Source organism: Passer domesticus, chromosome 4 (genome assembly GCF_036417665.1).
Source record: "Passer domesticus isolate bPasDom1 chromosome 4, bPasDom1.hap1, whole genome shotgun sequence".
NCBI lineage: Eukaryota > Metazoa > Chordata > Aves > Passeriformes > Passeridae > Passer > Passer domesticus.
This window is the reverse complement of record NC_087477.1, coordinates 36,780,736-36,804,915: the sequence shown is the minus strand read 5'-3', so window position 1 is coordinate 36,804,915 and position 24,180 is coordinate 36,780,736. Positions and strand designations below refer to the sequence as shown.

At 38.1% G+C, this 24,180-nt stretch overlaps 1 protein-coding gene across 3 annotated transcripts in view; it reads left to right on the top strand.

Moving 5' to 3' along the window:
* TBCK (TBC1 domain containing kinase) overlaps positions 1 to 24,180 on the top strand; it is a 128,554-nt gene that overhangs the window by 63,759 nt on the left and 40,615 nt on the right. For all 3 annotated transcript variants that reach the window (XM_064417135.1, XM_064417136.1, XM_064417137.1), the window contains 2 exons: positions 9,691 to 9,866; positions 12,536 to 12,695. In XM_064417135.1, the coding sequence (XP_064273205.1) occupies positions 9,691 to 9,866; positions 12,536 to 12,695 (336 nt within the window). The remainder of the gene's footprint in view (positions 1 to 9,690; positions 9,867 to 12,535; positions 12,696 to 24,180) is intronic.

Genomic DNA, 24,180 nt, shown 5'->3' with positions numbered 1-24,180 from the left:
TTTTTCCTCCTGGACTTGTGTGTTGCTTAATTTTTTACTCTTTCAGCCAGTAAGCATATTTCTGCTGAGATAAAATCTCAAGGAGGAAATAGTTTCAGAGAGAATGAATGTGCATCTTAAGTGGGGTTGAATTGTTTATTTTGAGAAAGATAAAATGTCAAAAATAACAACGGAAAAAACCCCTTTAAATTCTGAATTTACATTAAATACTGAATTTACATTACAATCTACTCAATTTTGTGTCTGTAACTTTTCTTTACCAGTACATGGTTGATTTTTTTTCTTCTTTCTCTTCCTGAAACTTACTTTCATACTCTGGAAACTCCTGAAGTATTTTTCCTGAATGCCCAGGAGTCACAGAGAGAAATAACACTGTAATATTACAATTGTCTGCTGTATCTGTGTCTCCATTATTATAGATATAGTAGACATACACTCTCTCCAGCTACTTCCATAATTCTAAATAAAAAGGAGAAAATGTTACAGCTTCTCTATCAGTATCTGCTCATGTGTGGCAGGTGAACTCACAGAAATCCAGAGACTGATACAATTGCAGCTTTGCCTTCTTCTACTCCTGATTCTCTTTGCAAGGGTGGAAGTTCCTCAGAGGTGTTGAGGAATGAAGGCATTCAACTGGAGAAAAGTCTACCAGATGATTATTGATCCTTGCAGTGATTTAAATGCCAACAGTTCCAGTTTTCTGGTTTTGATGAAAGTAGTAGAAATACCTAAGCAGCAACATGACTTAATGGCTTGATCAAACATCACAAATATGAAAAACATGCTTTTATCATAAATAGTATGAGCAAATTTTCCTGATGATAACTTGCCTTTGCCAGTAATTAAGGATAGCTTGTGTGATAGACTTCCAACAGATGGCAATTCAGGCCTATTTGTCATACAGCAGCACTCAATTGCTTCTGAGTTCCTGTCTGCACCTAGGAAGTATTTGTCCATTAAAAAAATATTGGCTAGGTTTATATTAAGTCATTAAATAACTGGTGTGTGAATGCATTTAGTCTTCAGAAAGAAGCATGGTCAGTAGTGGATACCAACACTTCTGTTTCAGTGTGCAAGCTAAGAAATGTCTGTGTGATGCTCATGTTCATAATGGCTGTTGCTTATATTCTGCCTAAAGGGTCTTCTCACTGCCCTGACCCATTTCAGGTTTCTTTTGTCTTCTGTTTTTGTGTGGATCTTGGTTTTGTTTTCCTCTTCCATTGCTCTTACACTTAACAGAAAGCTCTTACTCAAATTTGTCTTTAGTTCAAATTGTGTGAAGCATTAGCTGATCAGGATCTCAGTTAATGCTTCTAATTTATTTTACATTTGCCTTTGATGCTTCTGCTTTTCTGGTTGTAGCTGCCAGCAGCTTGAGTGAGAAGCTGGGGTTATTTGTCATTTTTTAGAAGAGTTGGTTAAAATGCACTTTAATGTCACTCTCTTGTGAGTGAATAAACAAATAGCTGTTTAATAAGGCATAAGCCCATCACATTCTGGCAAATACTTTAGCAATTGTTGGAAACTTCAAAACACTCTCTGTTTATTGGTTAGCTTTTCAAGGTTTTTTTGATACTCATAAACCAGGCAGACAGCTACCAGGAGGTGAGGAGTGTAGGGAAACCTCTGCTTCCAGAACTTTGGTTCTGCAGATTAAATTATTTAAAGGAAGCCTTATTTAACACCTTGTCTATTCTGACTGGTTTTAAAAATCTGTATATATTTTCTGTAGTTTCAGGACTTTTTCTCTTAGAACGTGAGGCATTAAATTAGCAGAGTGGATAAAATACAAAATATAAGGCTCAGGAAATAATTGATGTTAGATGTTAATTGAATCATTTCTAATGAATGTTGTGGGTGTTTTTTAAAGTTGTAATAAAAATTGCACTTAAATAGAATGTAAATTCATTGAAGCAAATGTACTGCTTAGTTGAGGCAGACTTAAAGGAGTATGTTTGTAATGATCTAAATACTATTTATATGAGACTGTAATAGTTTGTGAGACACTCACTCCAGATCATACTTAAGGATTCTAAGCTTGTTTAGCACAGACTTGGTTTTAGGGTCTCCCTGGGATGTGTTCATCTGCTTTGAATGTAAATAGGGCACTTGGAGCAGCCAGAGCACTCTGTGCTGCAGCCTTAGGCTCAGGTTCTGGATTCACTGATTGTCCACTAGTCCTTCCTCATAAGCCTTTGCCATTATACCCACTTTGAAGTTGAAAGCTGGGTGTATTTGACCTTTTAGACCTTCCACAATTGGGATTCCATGATTGATTAACAAACGTGCAGAGGAGGAAGGGGTAATTGTACCAGTAAAATTAATTATTAAAAAAAAATCTAGCTGTTTTTTTTTTCTCTCTGCATCTTTTAGGAATGTTCTCTTTAATTTTTTTTCCCCAAATTGAAAATTGTTTTAAAATCAGATTTTAGGAGAATATTAGGAAATAATTACACCTCTCATGGTTTATTTTTCAGGATCTAGTGGTCCTGATTTGAAATTTGGCTAACTGACTGAAGACACAGTTGTTATTTTGTTTGTTTTCGTGTATTTTACAACTGACTCTGTTTATTTTTGAGAGGGAGTGCTATAGTGGAAATAAGTTATTTTGGCAACCAAAGCCAAACTCAAGTTTCCTGAGTGACAATTTTATTTCATACCTTGTTAAACAATCAGTTTTTTATTTAAAAAAATGATGGCCTGCATCTAAAAAAGGGAAAATGAAAGAGCAGTGCAAATTTTTATGTAAATTTACTTTATGAGAGAAGTAACAGTCAGAATAACCCACTGAGTGTGTTAGAATATGCTTTAGGACCAGCACAGATCTAAATAGCTTAATGCTTCATTCAGCTTCTGATAAGCACAATTAGATGCTGGAGTGAGGAATTATCCACTTGGTGTTACATTTTTTATTTGTGTGCTTGTAGCATTAGAAGCAATGGAGTTTGGGAGAAATTTTTGAAGTCAAATTTTGGAGGAGAAGTAGACAGAAGGATCTTAATGGTTTGTCTCCCACCCAAACATGCCCAGGTACACTATAGCTATAGGGAGCTCTAGCTCCCTCCTGCCACTCACAGCAACCCTAATTCCAGCTTGCAGCAACTCCTGTGTGTGCCACACACTGCTGCTGTGAAAGTTAGTGCACAGTGCTGTGTAACTGTGTTATTAACACAAATTTCATGGTGTGGGGAAGAGCTGTATTATGCCAGCCTAGGGTGCCTTTTCCCTCTACTCCTCAGTCTTCTGTCCTACCTTATGTTTTCTCAACATATGTCTCTACAGGAGCCTGCCTGAAGCTAGTCTTGAATTTAGGATTCCTCATAATCTTTCTTAGTGCACCTCAGGCCAGGCTAGGCGCTGTGTGTTTTCTCAGTTGAGTCAGGATGCAGTGTCATCATGATCTAATTATTAGGGAGTGCAGCTGGAGGATAGAAAAGACTTTCTTCATGCAGCTCTCTTGCCTGTGCGATGGTGTCAGCACCATCTTAATCTGCTAGTAAAAGTGTTACAGCTCTGTCTATATATTTACTTTCCTGATATTATTTGGAGTGGAAAAGCTGATTATCAAATGTGTGTGACACATAACTAGAAGAAAGATTCCATACTGGTTGTAAAGTTGAGCCTGCACCAAAGTTTAGTCATGGAGCCCATCCTGCAAATGTGAATGAATACATTTTAGGCTTAAGGGAACAAATGTTTCTGTGGATGATGATTTTAATATAGCTCAAGAAAGCTTGGGTCCAGGTCTCTAAAATGGGTAAAATGGTGCAGAAATTCAAGATTTATGTGAAAAGCACATACAGCTTACAGAGTAACTGTCTGGCTGACCATATTGTCAAATTTTTTGGGGAGAGCCTGAACAGCATGTTTTGACAGGCTTCCCAGTGGTAAATGGCTGAAAATGTCCTAGAGCTGTGCTGCTATTGTTAATGCCAGTTCAGAAAACAGGAATGTGAATAAATAGCAACTACAGATGAAAGAAGGTAGATTTTGTAAATCCAGGGTCTCTGACCAAGTGAGATACATGATCACATTATGAAGGAAGCTCCTCTAGGAGTTGCAGTTTGCATTGAGATGTGTTATTAAACTCTGGTGGTTGTTGGTATTTTTTTAAGAGTTCAGGGGAATCTCTGTTTCCTAAAGATACTGTAACAATTTTTCTCAAATCGAAGGAATACAATTTCTTGTCAAGAACAAAGCATATATCAAGAGGGGGGAAAAAAGAGGCACTGATAGAAAGCATTCAAGGCTGGCAAGATCATTCCTGCTTCTGCTTTTACGTCAAGTTGTATTGCACATTAAGGTATCCTGTGAGTATTTTCTGGCATAACTGGATTGTGTCTCAGCTTTGTCTTTTGAAATGGTTCCATGCAGTGGTGAGCAGCTTTTTACCTTTTTTATCATACCTGGGGCAATAACTGAGTTTTCAGCATGTCCCACTGCATGCAGGGGAATATTGTGTCTTTCAGCCCTGCTGACTCGGTTTATTCACTCAGTTACGTTATTCCATTGAGGTGCCGTTTCCTTGTAATGAGCTGGTTAGGCAAGCAGAGCTCACTTCCATTTTCTGTAGATCTGTGAAGCTGTGTGCAGACCTTCGGAGGATGTTTCTGATTGACAGCTGGCTGGAAGTTGCTGTTTGCACTTCCTGAGGTGTGAGTTCAGAAGTAGGGAACTTTGTAGGGGAGTCAGGAGGGTGGAGGGGGTGGAAAAGTGCAGCTTGCAAAACGAAAATGGAGCAAACTTAAATAGGAGGGAGAGAGGGAGCACAGGGAAAGTAGACACCAGTGTCTTGACTAGGGAAAATGAGAAGCAGAAAAATATGGCTACAGAGGAATGAATCTAATGTAAGAATCATTTTGCTAGAGAGGTTGTTTAGAGACCACTGGCACTCAAGTGTTGAAATATTGTAGAAAAGAGTTCTTAAAATCTGGAGTTTTGGTTGTTCCTCCTTTATAAGCGGTCGCAATTGAACATCAAAAAACACTGAAAGCTTTTTGTATGACCCTTTGCTATAATTATAATAAAAATGGTGAGGAGGGCAAGTGGAGAGCTTAAACCATAATCTTATAAGGTTTTTAAAATTGTTTTCATAGTCTTATGTCTGTGTGCATGCATACAGTGATTTGAGAAACATGTTTGAAAAATATGGAATGACGTATTTCATGAAATGTGTTCCTTCATGAGAGACTTTGATAGTTTGAGTAGAGCATTTTGCTTGAACCCTAGATTTTAATTATACTGACTTCCAGGCTGAAGTTCCTAGTATATTAAATAAACTGCACTAAGTTTTGCCAGCTTCAAAGACAAAGGGGAGAAACCCTGCATCTACTCAGATAAAGCTATCTTTTCCATGGATAGAAAGTTCCTTTATAGCTTCTGTGTTTATCAGATGGGACTGTTAAATTCAGGTTCAGCAGAACTAAAGATCCTTGGCTATTTCATCAAAAAAATGTGTATATCTTCATTTAATAGCCATGATGAAATGCCTATAAGAGATTACAGGCTAATGGGAAAAGAGATAGGAGCTGTGATTGTACCAGCCTCATGTTCTGGAGTTCTTTAATCTTTCTGAAACTTGGCTTCCAAATTGAGAATGGTTAAGCAGCTTTAATTCCTAATATTTAAAAAAATAATTAAGTTCTTAATGCCTATTTCTTCTTGTTAAGAGCAGTAAATGCATATGGATTAGCAATTCCCAGGCCTATTTGAAAATTAATGGGGTGAGAAGAGTAAGTACTTTGAAAATAAAGAGCACAGGGAAACTTCTGGGCAACAAGGAGACTTCAGACTTCAGCTTAGGTACTATTTCTGCTATTGCCATCCTGCTGATTTAAGCAGTCTTCCCTGACAAACAGTTGCTTATAATTGAATAGTCTAAAGCAAGATTCATGCTTGTAGTTAGAATATGCTAAAATAAGTTTCTCTTTGCAATAAAACGGATAAAGCAACTTTAATAAGCTCAGTATCCTAGCAGAGTATCCTAGCACACTTGTGCATACATGGATGTGTGAAAATGTATCTTTCTGACAATTTTTGTGTTTCCTAAGTTATGACAGCAAGTATATGAGTATGCTCTGTATATGAGCAGTTCTCAATTTCTGTGTTGTTGTCAGTATACAGCTTCTTACACAAATGCTAAAACACAAGTTTGTAACTGGATTTTTATCTGCCTTCTGGCACTGTGCTTAAAGTAGAGCTTTTGCCTTTTATTTTAAGAGTGTGGGTTTTTTTAGAAAGTATGTACCATGTCTGCCTTGGAAAAGAGTAAATAGATCACAGCAGGAAGATAGTTGAAAGGAAGAAACAAGCATTTTATATATGTGATAAGCTTTTAAGGTTTTTATTTTAAGCTTTTCCCATGGTTATCCTGGGTTTTTTTTTTGTTTGTTTGTTTTCTGTTTTTTGGATTTTTTTTCAATTTGTCCTGTATGTACTCCCTATAGTGTATTACTAGCATGGGAGTTTTAGGCTGTGATAATCATTATGCTTCATTGTTTAAAACAAACCAAAAAAAAGACAGATGATAACTTCAACAGGATATTGCATGTAGCTGTCCTGAGATGTGCCTACCTGACAATACAGCTGAAATCAAGATCTCATTTGCATACTACACCCTGTTCACAACTTGTTGGATATTTATAAACAATTACTAAGAGAGTATCAGTGCAATAAACTTTTTTTGGGTGCAGCTAACCTAACTTAAAGGATTTGGTTTACAGTGAACCCTCTTCCTTCCTTCACCTACTTTTCCTTCTGGTTGTTCACAGCTGCAAAGCAAAGCCTGCAATGACATAGTACAGCCTAAACAGGGAATTGAAGCAAATAGTCCTGACAGATGTGAAGACTCCTGTCTAAAATGTCAGCCTGTATATTGTTCATCTCCATGCTGAGGTGAAGAGGGTAGGCACTGAGGTGGTGTACAACAGCTGGAACACTGTTGTGTAGAGTAGGGATGGTGTTGAATGTTCAGAAGAATCTGCAAGATTTTTGTGTTCAGTGGATGTGACAGCCTGAAGAGCTGTCTCAACTTAAGTCCAGTTTCTGTAGTAGCTTCTTGCTGTTTCAAAGTATGGTGGTTATGAAGACAAGGTGTAAGAATGGAGTGGAAGGATTGACAGCTTGATGTTAGCCATGTTTGGTTTGTGCAGACTGACAGTTCATTAGAAAATTCCTGTGAAAAAATGTCTGAGATGAAATATAGTTGTTACCAGACACGAGAAATGTAGTAAGTTTTTTTTAGTAATTAGCAAAATTATCTTATAAGCACATGCATATATTTCACTTTGCAATTTGAAGGAAATAAATTAGTGTGATAAAAAAGTTATTAGAGAAAGAATTGCTGAATCAATGCTATTTCCAGCAAGTCTGTTGAGAAGCTTCAGTTTTGTTCAAAGCCTATATAGAGATGTAGTATCACTGAATCTACCATTAAGGCAGAGCTGGACATAGCAGGTCAAAGCAAAGATGGTTGTAAAATTCATAACTGAATGTGTTTCTCTTTAATTGCAATCCAGATAAAGGGAAAGAATACTTGTCCTGGTTGTTAAAACCTATTAGCAGGACAGGCAGTGTGTACCTGTTAAACACTTGTATGGCTTTATACTTTTAGATAAAGAGAATATGTTTTTATATCAGATTAGGTAAATTTTGGTTGGTTTGTTTTCTGCTGTAGACTATTAAGGTTCCACTCTTTCCTGAGGCATTCATCCCATCAACTGAATACACAAAAGTTGTATAAATAAAAGTAAGAAATGCTTTTGTAATTAGAGTCCAACATAATGTACGTGTTTCTCCAGAAGACTTAATTCAGGTCATGTCAGCCAGTTGCACTGACTCCATTTTCCAAGTGTTTATTGTTATCTGGAATCATATGAACCTGCTTCAAGGACTGAACTCTTTGCAGCAGACTTGCTTCCCTTCCCTCCTTGGTGCTGCTCCTCAAACTTGCTCCTGAGGCAGAAGCTGAGGATAGCAGTGTCTGCCAGGTTGTCATCACACAAATGAAGCTGTGTCAGCCAAGTGTGTATTTGTGTAATCAGTGCATTACTGCCTTTCTTGCATCTCCCAAATGTGTCTGCTGTGAATCCCCTAGACGTGGGACTGCTGAATTCCTTTGGCAGGTCTGAAGTTTGTGAGAAGAGCTTGTGGTTTTTTTTTTTCCTCCTCCCTTTTAATGCAACTAATTTCCTTGGACTCCTTCTGGGAGAATTCAGCTATTGTGGTGGGAAGTGGCTTTAGACAGCAACTGGGAGTTGGCTGTGCCCTGTCACACTGTTTTTTTAGGGATACAAGTCTCCCTTGAATATTGACTATTCTGTTTAAACAAATAATACATTATCCAGAAATTACATATTTTTTCTGATTAGAAAGCATCTTGACTCTATTTTTCTGAACTTGGAAGGAGAGTGTTGAGACTGGCAATTTGTAACTTCTTCTGTTTTGAGTATTATTATATACAATAGAAAAAGCAGTTGGGTGAGGTAATATTCCCTGGAGTAGAATTACTGATTTTGTTTGTAATTTTGAGGGCTTTTGGATAACTTGCTTTACAGCAGAGGTATTTCTAAGTGCTGGACTGTCTTAAGAAGCCTTTTCTGGGCCATAACTCAAAAAACAAAGTCTATGTCTCTCTGTTTTGTCTAGCATATTCCCTAAATTTGGAATAGTCTTCAGATTAGATGAGGAACTAGTATGTTTAAAAACCAAAAAATAAGTCTAGGGCTAACCACAGTCAGTTGGACTAATAGCAATCAGTAATGCCTCAATTTCTTCAGGGTGCTACTCCTGTTCTCTTGAATCATGAGCTATAAGAAAATAATATATTGGTGTGATTACTGCAATCTAAAACAAGATAACAGAAGTGAAATATTTTTTAGAAGCAGAAAAATTGTTACTGTGATATTCTTTAAGATTGTGGAGTGTTAAAATTCTTGTACTCGTGAATATTTCGGGGATAATTCATAATGAATGTTCTCTTGTGAAAAATTATTTCAGGTATTATCATGCAGTTGCTTACCTACTACCAGGAGTGTGGTGTGTGTTGTGTCATAATCTGTCACATTCCCCCCAAATAAATTTTTTAATTTAATATGTAATTCTCCTGTCCCACAAAACTAAGGACAATTTTTTGGGATTATTAAAAAAGAATACTATATTTCTAGGTATAAGGTAAATCTTATCTTTCTCATGTCCTGGTTTGTGCTTGGTCTTTGGGCCAGGGTAATATCTGATGTTTAGATAGCTCTGTATCTTTCAGAGATATCCCTACAGTTTCTGTGCAAGCTGCCATCTTTTCTGCTCCAATTATGAGACCTTTCAGTTTCTCTTTTCAGAGAGTGCTTTCTAGCCAATTTACGTAATTTCTGATGTTAAGAAATGTTCTGTGGATGTTGTGAGCCCGTCAGCCATAGTCAAAAACTCATTAACAAGTTACAAACTGAAATCTTTTGCACGGATTGTCAAACAGTTTTTCTATTTTAACAACTTCTAACAGAAGATAGAGCCATAGTTGTCAGATAGGTATTTGGCACTGCTCTGGAGCTTTTCTGTTAAACTCTAGTTCAGAGTTAAAAGAAAAAGATGTGTCTCCATCTAACCAGATTTTTTACACTTGAAGTTTGTCAAATAAGAATAAGTTTAAAAAAAAGCCCATGTCTAATTTTTTCACCTCTAATTTTTTTTTTAAAGTCTAGGGACTCCATCAAGTTGGATGACCTGAAGGCAGAAGTGTCCCCACGAATTTCAGCAGAAGATCTGATAGACTTGTGTGAGTTGACAGGACCTAGTCATTCCAAAACACCTGTGAAGAAAACAAAGCCCAGCAAGCCAAAGCTGCTGGTGGTGGACATCCGTAACAGCGACGAGTATCCTTCAGATCTGAGTGCTGGCCTTGCTGAGTCCTGCTTGTGCCAGTTGCTTCCTCTCTGTCTGCAGGCTGGTGTGTTTTACATTTTTTTTTAGGTCAGGTTTTATCAGCAGACCTTCCCCATTTAATACTGACCAATATTTTGGAAAGGTGTGAGGCTTTCAATTAAATGGAAGAAAGATAGAGAAGAGTTGCTTGATCATGTGCTGTGCCAGTCCCTCAGTGGAAAATTGATTCCTATTGAGTGCCTTCTAGCTATGTCAGGTAGTGCAACCATGCAGCCATCCTAACCTAATTCCCCTTGTAGCTGATAATCAGAAAAGAGTTAAAGGTGTTTTGGAGCTACGTTTTTGCCAGGGTCACTACCCTGTCTACACCTTTCATGTGCTCCTTTTCAAGTATACAGTTCTTTGCATAAGGAGTATTTTTTGAAGTTCTTTGAGTTTGTTTTTTCCCTGAAATAGTGTAGTTGCAGGACTGGGAGTGTTTGCATTTTGGAAGGGGTAGTCCTTCTAAAAGATGTTTTGATATGTTTGAAGTTTATAGTAGACTGAAATGTGCTGCCTTTTATATAATAGGTGGACTGATAGCCTAACACCCATCTGGTATTGACAGGTAGGAAGTGCCACTAAAAAGGCAGCCTGATAGATATTAAAATTACCCTTACTGGTTAGTATATAATTTGCCGAAGGAAATATCTGGTGTGTAGAAAATTATCAAATGACAATTTGATATGACAGTTATGAATATAAATGGGAAACCATAAGAATACTGTGTTCAGTGCCCTGTTCATTCTCACAGTAAGGAAACAGGCTTTGTGTTTGTAGCAAAATTTCAACAAACTAAGGATCAGACTGTATGTTTCTGTGGTGTGTTTTAAATATGACAGACGACTGTGAGGTGATTCAAAAATATTATCATTTTGTATATTTTGGTTTTTGTATTTTTCACCATGTATGTCTGTCATGCTAAATTTTGCTTTCACTTTGTTTTCTTAGTGCTTTGAGAAAAGCATGAGAGAACTTCCAGCAAGTATCAAACATGCTTCATATTTCATAATATGACCCACATGAAAGCTGAGGGATTGTTTTGTAATGAAACTCATCTTGCAGGGCCAAGACCTACCAGCACTGTTTCAGCTGGCCAGCAATTCTTCTAAGGCTTATTTCATTAAGCATGTTAGCAGATATATTGGCAGCCTTCCATTTGTGTTTTGAAAGTTATAGCTGCATATTTATGGTCTCTCAGTCCGTAGCACAAAATCCTGGCCTTTTTGTTAATTGTCTTAGCAATTAGAACTTTTTAAAGACTAGGTCATGTTTCTCTAGCTGCACTCAGTAGTTTAAGCAACTAAATTTGTGCAAAGTTATTTTCTATCTAAATTATGATCATTTCAGAACCTGATCACTAGCAGTGGGAGTTGTGTTTATAAATGGGGTTGGGGAAATGGGATTGGCACAGAGGAGTGAAGGAGGGATATAATTTTCCCATTCAAAATAGAAATAAACTGACAGCGCTAATGAATGGTGCATGATCATCTTTTGTTCTTTCAAATGTTTTTATATAGCCGTGCTTTTCCCACACTATAACAATGATGATCATAAAACTGAAACTGCTACATAAATAATGAGAAACGAATGCTACTATTACTCTAAGTCATTTGAATCTTACCCCTATTTCAGGCAGCTCCTTTATTTAATAGAATTCTGGGATTTAATTATAAATTTAACTAGCTTTCTGCAAGTACAGTAATAGAGTGACTAATATCACTGTTTGACATTGTGTATATTTTTGCAGAACTTGCTGTGTTCCACCTCTTCAAAGCTGTTTTTGCTTATAGCTGGGGAAAGGGAATTTCCAGACATGTGTGTACAGTCTATGAAAGTAATTCAGAGTTTTGTTAAGACCATAGTGTATTTTCAAATTCATGAAAATCTAGGTAGTAGTAATCCAACTAAATTTTTCTTCCTTCACATTCAGTATTTTTTAATAAAGTCTCATTAAATGATCATCCTCTGAAAGTGAAGGACAGCTAACTATGGTGTCTCAGAGATATTTGCTTTTTAATACCCTTTACACACTTGTTTTTAGTGGGACTGCAAATAATATACATGGTGCTTATTGTCTGGGAATCCAAGGTCATATACACTAGAATTTCAATTTTGGATCAAAATAGTAGAGGACTTGTTGGGGTTGACTGGAAGTTTGAGGACATTTCCTGATAACGCCTGTTTAGTTTTTGTTCTCATTTTAAGTACTCCATTCTTTTTGCATAAAATGCCTCTAGAAGAGGTGCTCCAGCTGCTTAGTGGTATTTGGCTCCTCTTAGCAGAGTGGAGTTGATGTAAAATCACAAAATTAGGTGTACTGGGGATATTGGCTATTTAGTACTAAGTATTTCATTTAGCAGATCATTTTCTGTAGTGCTGTGCTGAGTCCTTTTTTGAACCATACAGCTCTTCACTCTGTGCTTGCTTTCATATGTAGTGTTGGAAGGTTTTTCTCCATATGAGTAAACAATAAGTGAGGTTTGTCAAAATAGTGTTATCACAAAAGACCAATGGTGTTGTATGGTGGCAGTCAGGATGAAGAGCAGGTTCATCCTACAGCTATTCATGCTCCACAGGTTTCTCTGCCATTCACACCTCCTTAACTGATCCTCCTAAGCTTTAACCGTGGCCACATTTCTGGCAGCATCAATGTCCCTTTTGCATCAGCATTTACTGCAGAAGGGGATCTCATCCAGTGCCCAGCAACTGCCACACTGCAGAGCTTTAAAGGAAGAGTTGTGGTGATTGTAGGAAATGCAGTGAAGAACACAGCTGCTGTAAGTATATTGCTGTAATGTATGTTTTTATCCTTAGGCATACATCAATGGCATGCATATGGCAGTAGTAAAATAAATGCTAGAGTCTGAAAAATTTAGATTAGAATTTTGTGTATAATGACAAGATTTAGGGTGGTGTTTTTGTTGTTGCTCATTTCTGCTTCTAGACAAAGACGTTTCCCTTCAAGTGGTCTACATCTGAGAAGGTTGATGTTTTGAAATGAAATTGCTTAACATTATATTCTTCAGCTTTAAAATCTTTATTGTTGTCATGCCAGAGAAGTGACATCAGCACTTCTAATGTGCATCAGTAAAAGCTTTCAAAATTGGCTTGCATTTACTTTTTGTGGAGTTAGGAAGGACACATGAGGTGAGTTGGATGGGGACAGATACATTATGGAGTACAAAGGAAATAAGATATAATTCATATTCCTACTAGTAAGAAACAATGTATTGCCCAGTTTTTTAGAATAATTTGTTCCTGCAGTTGTGCTTAGTGAAGAGGAGAATGATCCTTACTAGTAACTTTTGTATGCTATATTTATTGTCACTGCTTTTAGCTAGACAGGAAGAATATTCAAACTTGCCTATTCCCTTCTGTAACAAAATATTTGATGGTGTTGAGGCCTGCCAGAGTAACAAGGGAAAGTGCATAAGTATTTCTCCCACTATACTTCTCTCAGATGAAGGAAAGTTTTCCTTTTTTTTTTCAGAGACACTCTTAATTATGGTTTAACTTTAGTTCACCCATTTCTTAAGCCTGTTTACACAAAGGACATGAACTGTAACCCTGATATGACAAGGAGTGCTGTGAATCATTAAAAGGTCTTCATGTCAGGAACAGCAGAAGCATCAGCCCAACACGTGGTGTTCATTTAATACCTGTAGGGAGTTGTAAGTAGATGGAGAAATCCCCTTTATAACCTGCATTTCATCATCTAGAAAATTAACTTGTGATATGTATCAGGTTTCTTAAATGGTAACAGAGATGGCATGAAAGAGACTGTAAACCATCTCTCACATAGTTTCAGTAATGAGTATGTAGCTTTGTGTGTGAGTCCAGGTTAAGTTCATTTTTTTTAATGTTTCAAAATTTTTGAAATGAACATGAAATGTTTCCTTTGCTGTACAGCTAAAGAAATCTTGCAGTGTGCTTAGTGCAAGTAGTGCAGTCACATGGGAGGTACTGGCTTATCCTCTAAACCCAAATTTTCTGCAGCCAAGACAACATTGATCCAGAATTGTCAATATTGTAGCGTTCCATAAAGAAGAAATGCTGCTTTGCCTCTTGATTTGCTTTTAGGGTTCTTGAATTCCTAACAAAAGAGTTTTGAGCTTTAAATAGTAACAAAATACTGGATTGACCAGTTTGACCGCAAATTAATTCAATACTAAAGCCTAAATACTGGTTGGAACTCAGCAGCTCTATCACACCCTTAAAGTACATATAACACCAGCCTCAATTTGACTGTGTAGATAAAACCTCTTTTTTTGTGGATAATTTTTTAGGGCCAGTTTCAGTTTTACTCTGCACAGCTGCACAGAACTGTCTGTCACACCCAAGCTATGTAGCTCAAGGCTTGACAAGAGCAATAGTTATTACCTTTTAAATTTACTAGGTAATCCAATCAGAGGGAAAAAATTTAGAAGTGAATGCATGGAAAACCAGTTTTTGTCCATGTTATAAGATGGTAAGTTTAAATATATATTTTCTAAACAGAGGTTTGTATTTCCAGATGAAATGAGATGAGCCAAAAGTTGTACCTTTTGCCATAAAGGAGAATTTTTCAGAAGTGTTCACTGATATTTACTCCACTAAAAATTTGGAGGTTGCTGTATGTTTAGTTTAAATTTATATAGGACTGAGAGGCAGGGGTAAGTGTGGAAAAACACTAATTGTTTATAGGACTGTTTGTAATTAGAAGGTTGAATCATCCAATTGTCCTTCATATGAACGGGCTACTTGGCATCACTCAAAAATAATTTAAAAAGCAAAGTGAATTATACTGAAGAGACCTGTAGAAAAAGGGTTTTTTTAATTTCATTTCTTATTCTATTGTTTGGATTTGATTTGGTGCCCAATGATAAAAAGTTTAAATTGGAAAGAAAATGCTGTCTAGTATTATTATATTCTGAATAGAATATGGGATATGAGAGGGAAAACTGAAAGCTTCACCACAGCACTGTTCCAGCAAGAGGATAAGGAAGCCAGCAGTGTCTCATAGTGCCTCTGGATCTGACAGCTCTGGCTCTGGTTGAACACTTCCTTAGTGCAGAATTAAAACAGGGTAATCCTGCATGGTAAACCATTGATGCTACTAACCCAAAAAATAAATTAATATATTGGCTGATGTACAAGAGCCTTACTGAATGCACCATTAACAACATGAAGATATTGAAAAAGAGGTATTGTGTGGTGGTGTTTGGCTCACACTTCTCTGGAGAATATTCCTGCCTTTTGTCTGCTTCTCACTTGGTGCCAGCCTTTCTTCTAGGTTTTTCTGGGCACTTGTTAACAGAGCAGATATTTGTTGGTCTCTGAAAACAGCAGGAAACCTCCACATAAAAGGCATTATTTTAGAGTTCATCAATCAGATTCTATTTTAATCTTTAACTTTAGTTTATGTTAAATGGCAGCATCTCCTAAGTGAGTTGAATGCCCCTTTCCCACCTCGATAGACAGAAAAACACCTTGTAAATTCCATTATGGACAAAGGATCATTACAGTTGGGAACATCATAGTTAAATGGGTAATGAGTGTTCAACTGTAGCTTCTTCTTTGGTCTAGGACAAATAACATGTCTCCTGATTTTTGTCACTTTGGAAGTCAGAGATACAGCAAGTGAAAAGGTGGATTGTAGTTATGCATATGTAGAACAGGGATTATTTTGGGTCTTTTTATGGAAGGGTGACATTGCTTCATCTTCCCTCCTTCAGTCAGCTTTGAGGTGCTAAGCCATTAGCTGTTTCCATTTCAAACTTTTGTCTATATTTCTGCAGTGTTGACTGAATTTAGAACAGGAAAAATACCTTCCTTACCTGACACTAAATCATTCTCTAGCAATTTAATTTTGACAGTGGCATACTTCTACTTCTGTCACATGGTTGTTTAATAAATGTATTTCCCCCAGGGGTTTAATATATGAGCTTTATTGCCAGCTAAAGGCTATAACAGAAAAAAATATACAGGATGCTTTAATCTGTCTAATAATTAGCAACTTATTTATGTTCTGCTTGGAAGAAGACAAATAAGCTGTAAGTCAAAGCTTAAAAAAATCTGTCTTTATAACTGGGAAATAAATTCTAAATTGTAAATTCTAATTGTAACATTGATTACTTTTTTGTCTGGATGAATTATGCTGCTATAAATATATTGTCTAGACAACTTCTTTAAGTTACTGAAGCAAAGTAGTTATTCTTGCTGCATTGCAATAGCTAATAGATAAAATACATTCATTATCTCCAAAACAAAGACAAGAAGTTCTGATTTTCCATGAGATATTTCTGACCCTTTTCAAGGCAAGAGGGAGGGGGTCAAATTCAGAATTCTTTTTATATAACATATTCTTAGCTTGTAATTTTTTTTGCTATATGAAAATAGCATGTAGCATTCCCTCTCTCCCAGCACACTGCCAAAAATGCATTTCTTCTTATATGAGGACTGAGGCTCATAGGTTAAAGTGTCTGATTACTACTGAATTTGTGGGATTTTATTGTCATCTTCGCCAGACCTTTTTAAAAGTCCTTGCCAGAGAAGCAAGTCCTTGCATGATTTCCTCAGTTTTAAACTTGTCTTAAAACCACAAATGGATACCTATGAAGCTTGATAGGGTGATCTGAAGATTAGGTATTGCATAGGATACTAAAGGACAGGTTCTTCTAAAGAAAAATGTATTTATTTGGAAGGGCCTAATGAAATCTCTGGAGTGCAAGTAAACATAAATTAGGCAATAAACTTCTGGAGATGTTTCCAGTATACATCTTTTAGACTCTGTTTCCCTGTAAAATCTTCCTGCAGAAAAGTGACTGGATAATTGGAATGAAAACTCTTCTGTTTGCAGGGATGGAGGGGCCCCTTATGATTCCCAGAATGGCTCTTCCATGTTTCTTTTGTTAAGGCTCCATTCTCCCATCTGCATTCAGACTCAGAGCCTACTGGAATTATCAGAGCCTCCTTGTTGCCTTTAAAGAGGAACAGATTAAGCTTGTATTTTGAAAAGTTTGAAACATTTTAGTTAATCTGGTTGTAACTCTCCCCAGTACACGGTTAAGTGTTCATTATTTTATTCTGTAAATGTAGCCCTTTTTAGTGTTATAACAAGTGTAATGTATGCATGCTTTCCTTCATGGAGAGAGAGCAGCCCTGCTGCTGTTGCCAGCTCATGCTCTCCACACAGCCCAAGAGACACCTGGGCTGCCAGCCAGGAGCTGTGCTGGGCTGTTGTCCCTCTGCCCCTGGCTTTGGTCAGTGAGCACTGAATGCCTCAGGTACAGCAGTGAGGACCTAAATCCCTCTCTGTCACAGCCAGGTGTGAAAGAGGAAGGGAGAAAATGCAAGATCTTAGGGGCAGAATCTGAGTATTCCTTTTCCTCTGAAGTAAGTGCCAAGGAAAACAGGCTAATTCTAGAACTCCAAAATAGGTTCTCTTTTTTTTAACTTTTTACTGAGACCAATGGTAGCAGTCATTGGAAATTTTAGTTGTTGTTTGATCTAGGAGTTGTTTGGCCTGTGTGCCTTGCTAAGCAGAGGTTTGGATGCTTCTGGAAAAAGAAATCATGGAGTCTTTATCTTTACCTATGAAAATATGTCTGAGGGATGCCGGCAAGCAGGATGTCAGCTCTTTTCAAGCATCCAGGGACAGGGAAGGTGGGAGAATGGTGAACGTGAATCTTGGAGTGGTGCTGTCAGACTGTGGTTATAGTCTTTGTGCACTGCACCTCTGAAAGAGTACTCGTGTCCTTGATGGAGCTTGCATGGGTTAGGTTGCATCCATGTTCTTAGGGCTGCTGCATTAGAGCATAGAATTTTCACTTTCTGGGGCTGTTTCTTAACTCTGACACAGAGTTTTGTGTTTCCTGGTATTCCAGTTCAGAGAATCTGAAATGGTGAAAACTGAAATAGAGATGGTAATGAACTATAAATATTTGTTATAGGTTTAGGACTTGCGTAAAGATATACCAGCCAGAATGGTGCTGTGAATTTGGGAAATACAATATCCATGCTGCTTGTCTGGAGCAATGCTGTTTTGCATTTCTCTAAACTGTATCTGAACCAGCCTTTGAATAGGATGGACTGATTGACTGCTGCAGGAGGGTTTGAGTAGAAACTGGATAAAACTTGCAGTTTGGGTAGTGTTAGGAAAGAGTACTACAAATCACAGGGAAATGTTTTTCATTATCAAATAATTTCTTGATCATTTTTCAAGATCTAAGGCAACCCATAGACCCGGGGAGAGGTGGCAGAATCTTTCACAAAGACTCATACTTCCTTTTTTTTATATCCAAGCCAGCTGTTATTTCTCTTTTCAAAATTACATATTTATGTTCCCTAATAACTTTTTTATTTTCTGTTGAGTGAAAAATAGTTTTCTCTCTGTATTTTCATTTTAAATTCCATTCATCTATAATGCGGGCACTGCATTTATTTTGCTCAGTATAAATTAGCTGTGTTACAACAGCTAAATATCTGCAATTGACCTTAATTTTCAAGTTCTCACTTTCAGCTGTATTTTTTTTAATGCATATGATTTCTAGGTGGAAAATTTAAAATACAGGTGTTTAAAATTTATCACTTGAAGAAGTTTGAGTGTTTACTCTTACTTTCATTCTCAGTAAAATTTATTCTGAAAACAGCTATTAAATACCTGTTTGTTTAGGCTTATTTTCAAATCTTAGCAAGTAAGTCCTTTAAGTTACTGCTGTGTTTATGTACTGATGGAATGGAAAGTGTTCCCTTTTGGCCAGGTCTTCATATAGAGAATTTTCCCTTGATCTTTTTAGAGCAGTTGGTTCTATGTTCCACCCCTCCCACTCCCAGTATGTGTTTCTGAGTTTTTTGTTTTTTTTAACTTCCATTCAGTTTATGGTAATACTACAACCAACAACTAGGCACTGTTTTGTTGATATAGGAGGTTTTAGGTTCCTGTCTTTTCCGTGGTGTTAAAGTGTTATTTTTGTGGAACTCTTTAATATAAGGAGTAGCTGACTAAAAATAATCTTGTGTACTGGATCTGTGTTGTGGCATATGGAGAGTGTTGTTTTAAAAGTTGCAAACTGATCACTTTGTTGAGCTTTCAGAGGGGTGTAGGTGAGCTCTTGGACTGAAATGAGGCAGCAAAATAGACTGCAAACTGAGAGGTTTGTATAGCATGAGTTTACAAGTCAAATCTAGAAATAATCTTGTGGAAATGAATGAATACTACAAAATTTGATTGATATTTCTCCTCCAACCTATATTTTCCTTCTGACTCTTTCGGAGTATGTTGTTAATATTTATACCATGGTAACACTTGTCACAGCAATCATTTTTGGAATTCTGGTGCAGGATGTTACTCCTCCTTCCCTCCCAAAAACTTTTTGCCCATGATACTGTCAAGATACACCCAAGTATCTGTCACCTGACAGATACTGCAAAAGCAGGGGAAAATATCAAGGAAGAAGAGAAATCCCTGAGGGGAAAATAGCAGTACCATGGCCTGGATACTGAAAAAATAAACAATTGTGAGATTTAGTGACAACAAGAAAATGGAATGCGATGATATGAGGTGCACTGCGAAGACCCAAAACATGCCAAAAAAAAAAACCATATTGGTATTACAAATGCAGGAGAAATAATCAGGGAGCAAGACAGACTTTGAAAGGAAGATATGAGTACCATGGCACGGATACCGAAAAAAAAAAATTACACCAAAGTAAAAACAATCAAAACTTATGAGATGCTGTCAAGTCCAGGGACATGGACCAAAGATAGCCCAATTGGTCCCCATTGAAATCTTGCGTCCCAGGAAAGAAAGGCTTCCAAAGGCTCTGGAAAGAGATACGATCAAATGAAATGCAACCAAAAAAAAACCCCTAAAAATCAGAATTTTCAGAGATTTAGTGACTACAAGGAAATGGTCTGGGAGGAAATGAGATGCAGCAGAAAAGACAGAACGATGCCAAACCTAATTTGAGGGATACTGCAAAAGCAGGGGAAAATATCAAGGAGGAAGAGAAATCCCTGAGGGGAAACTATCAGACCCGTGGCGTGGATGCTGAAAAAAAAAAAAAATAAAAAATTTTTGCCCAAGTGAAAACCATCAAAAGTCATGGGATGCCGTCAAGTGCAGGGACATGGACCAAAGATAGCCCAATTGGTCCCCATTGAAATGGCAAGATTTCGTTTCCCGTCCCGAAAGGAAATGAAATTTCCTTTCGGGACGGGAAACGAAATCTTGCGTCCCAGGAAAGAAAGGCTTCCAAAGGCTCTGGTAAGAGATACGATCAAATGAAATGCAACCGAAAAAAAACCCCTAAAAATCAGAATTTTCAGAGATTTAGTGACTACAAGGAAATGGTCTGGGAGGAAATGAGATGCAGCAGAAAAGACAGAAAGATGGCAAACCTAGCCTGAGAGATACTGCAAAAGCAGGGGAAAATATCATGATGGAAGAGAAATCCCTGAGGGGAAACTATCAGACCCGTGGCGTGGATGCTGGAAAAAAAAAAAAAAAAAAATTTCCCAAGTGAAAACCATCAAAAGTCATGGGGTGCCGTCAAGTGCAGGGACATGGACCAAAGATAGCCCAATTGGTCCCCATTGAAATGGCAAGATTTCGTTTCCCGTCCCGAAAGGAAATGAAATTTCCTTTCGGGACGGGAAACGAAATCTTGCGTCCCAGGAAAGAAAGGCTTCCAAAGGCTCTGGAAAGAGATACGATCAAATGAAATGAAACCGAAAAAAAACCCCTAAAAATCAGAATTTTCAGAGATTTAGTGACTACAAGGAAATGGTCTGGGAGGAAATGAGATGCAGCAGAAAAGACAGAAAGATGGCAAACCTAACCTGAGAGATACTGCAAAAGCAGGGGAAAATATCATGATGGAAGAGAAATCCCTGAGGGGAAACTATCAGACCCGTGGCGTGGATGCTGGAAAAAAAAAAAAAAAAAAATTTCCCAAGTGAAAACCATCAAAAGTCATGGGGTGCCGTCAAGTGCAGGGACATGGACCAAAGATAGCCCAATTGGTCCCCATTGAAATGGCAAGATTTCGTTTCCCGTCCCGAAAGGAAATGAAATTTCCTTTCGGGACGGGAAACGAAATCTTGCGTCCCAGGAAAGAAAGGCTTCCAAAGGCTCTGGAAAGAGATACGATCAAATGAAATGAAACCGAAAAAAAACCCCTAAAAATCAGAATTTTCAGAGATTTAGTGACTACAAGGAAATGGTCTGGGAGGAAATGAGATGCAGCAGAAAAGACAGAAAGATGGCAAACCTAACCTGAGAGATACTGCAAAAGCAGGGGAAAATATCATGATGGAAGAGAAATCCCTGAGGGGAAACTATCAGACCCGTGGCGTGGATGCTGGAAAAAAAAAAAAAAAAAAAAATTTTTGCCCAAGTGAAAACCATCAAAAGTCATGGGGTGTCGTCAAGTGCAGGGACATGGACCAAAGATAGCCCAATTGGTCCCCATTGAAATGGCAAGATTTCGTTTCCCGTCCCGAAAGGAAATGAAATTTCCTTTCGGGACGGGAAACGAAATCTTGCGTCCCAGGAAAGAAAGGCTTCCAAAGGCTCTGGTAAGAGATACGATCAAATGAAATGCAACCGAAAAAAAAACACTAAAAATCAGAATTTTCAGAGATTTAGTGACTACAAGGAGATGGTCTGGGAGGAAATGAGATGCAGCAGAAAAGACAGAATGATGCCAAACCTAATCTGAGGGATACTGCAAAAGCAGGGGAAAATATCAAGGAGGAAGAGAAATCCCTGAGGGGAAACTATCAGACCCGTGGCGTGGATGCTGAAAAAAAAAAAAAAAAAAAATTTTTTTGCCCAAGTGAAAACCATCAAAAGTCATGGGGTGCCGTCAATTGCAGGGACATGGACCAAAGATAGCCCAATTGGTCCCCATTGAAATGGCAAGATTTCGTTTCCCGTCCCGAAAGGAAATGAAATTTCCTTTCGGGACGGGAAACGAAATCTTGCGTCCCAGGAAAGAAAGGCTTCCAAAGGCTCTGGAAAGAGATACGATCAAATGAAATGCAACCGAAAAAAAACCCCTAAAAATCAGAATTTTCAGAGATTTAGTGACTACAAGGAAATGGTCTGGGAGGAAATGAGATGCAGCAGAAAAGACAGAATGATGCCAAACCTAATCTGAGGGATACTGCAAAAGCAGGGGAAAATATCATGATGGAAGAGAAATCCCTGAGGGGAAACTATCAGACCCGTGGCGTGGATGCTGGGAAAAAAAAAAAAAAAAAAAAATTTTTGCCCAAGTGAAAACCATCAAAAGTCATGGGGTGCCGTCAAGTGCAGGGACATGGACCAAAGATAGCCCAATTGGTCCCCATTGAAATGGCAAGATTTCGTTTCCCGTCCCGAAAGGAAATGAAATTTCCTTTCGGGACGGGAAACGAAATCTTGCGTCCCAGGAAAGAAAGGCTTCCAAAGGCTCTGGAAAGAGATACGATCAAATGAAATGCAACCGAAAAAAAACCCCTAAAAATCAGAATTTTCAGAGATTTAGTGACTACAAGGAAATGGTCTGGGAGGAAATGAGATGCAGCAGAAAAGACAGAAAGATGGCAAACCTAGCCTGAGAGATACTGCAAAAGCAGGGGAAAATATCATGATGGAAGAGAATACCCTGAGGGGAAACTATCAGACCCGAGGCGTGGATGCTGAAAAAAAAAAAAAAAAAAAATTTTTTTGCCCAAGTGAAAACCATCAAAAGTCATGGGGTGCCGTCAAGTGCAGGGACATGGACCAAAGATAGCCCAATTGGTCCCCATTGAAATGGCAAGATTTCGTTTCCCGTCCCGAAAGGAAATGAAATTTCCTTTCGGGACGGGAAACGAAATCTTGCGTCCCAGGAAAGAAAGGCTTCCAAAGGCTCTGGAAAGAGATACGATCAAATGAAATGCAACCGAAAAAAAACCCCTAAAAATCAGAATTTTCAGAGATTTAGTGACTACAAGGAGATGGTCTGGGAGGAAATGAGATGCAGCAGAAAAGACAGAATGATGCCAAACCTAATCTGAGGGATACTGCAAAAGCAGGGAAAAATATCAAGGAGGAAGAGAAATCCCTGAGGGGAAACTATCAGACCCGTGGCGTGGATGCTGAAAAAAAAAAAAAAAAAAAATTTTTTTGCCCAAGTGAAAACCATCAAAAGTCATGGGGTGCCGTCAATTGCAGGGACATGGACCAAAGATAGCCCAATTGGTCCCCATTGAAATGGCAAGATTTCGTTTCCCGTCCCGAAAGGAAATGAAATTTCCTTTCGGGACGGGAAACGAAATCTTGCGTCCCAGGAAAGAAAGGCTTCCAAAGGCTCTGGAAAGAGATACGATCAAATGAAATGCAACCGAAAAAAAACCCCTAAAAATCAGAATTTTCAGAGATTTAGTGACTACAAGGAAATGGTCTGGGAGGAAATGAGATGCAGCAGAAAAGACAGAATGATGCCAAACCTAATCTGAGGGATACTGCAAAAGCAGGGGAAAATATCATGATGGAAGAGAAATCCCTGAGGGGAAACTATCAGACCCGTGGCGTGGATGCTGGGAAAAAAAAAAAAAAAAAAAAATTTTTGCCCAAGTGAAAACCATCAAAAGTCATGGGGTGCCGTCAAGTGCAGGGACATGGACCAAAGATAGCCCAATTGGTCCCCATTGAAATGGCAAGATTTCGTTTCCCGTCCCGAAAGGAAATGAAATTTCCTTTCGGGACGGGAAACGAAATCTTGCGTCCCAGGAAAGAAAGGCTTCCAAAGGCTCTGGAAAGAGATACGATCAAATGAAATGCAACCGAAAAAAAACCCCTAAAAATCAGAATTTTCAGAGATTTAGTGACTACAAGGAAATGGTCTGGGAGGAAATGAGATGCAGCAGAAAAGACAGAAAGATGGCAAACCTAATCTGAGAGATACTGCAAAAGCAGGGCAAAATATCATGATGGAAGAGAAATCCCTGAGGGGAAGCTATCAGACCCGTGGCGTGGATGCTGAAAAAAAAAAAAAAAAAAAATTTTTTTGCCCAAGTGAAAACCATCAAAAGTCATGGGGTGCCGTCAAGTGCAGGGACATGGACCAAAGATAGCCCAATTGGTCCCCATTGAAATGGCAAGATTTCGTTTCCCGTCCCGAAAGGAAATGAAATTTCCTTTCGGGACGGGAAACGAAATCTTGCGTCCCAGGAAAGAATGGCTTCCAAAGGCTCTGGAAAGAGATACGATCAAATGAAATAAAACCGAAAAAAAACCCCTAAAAATCAGAA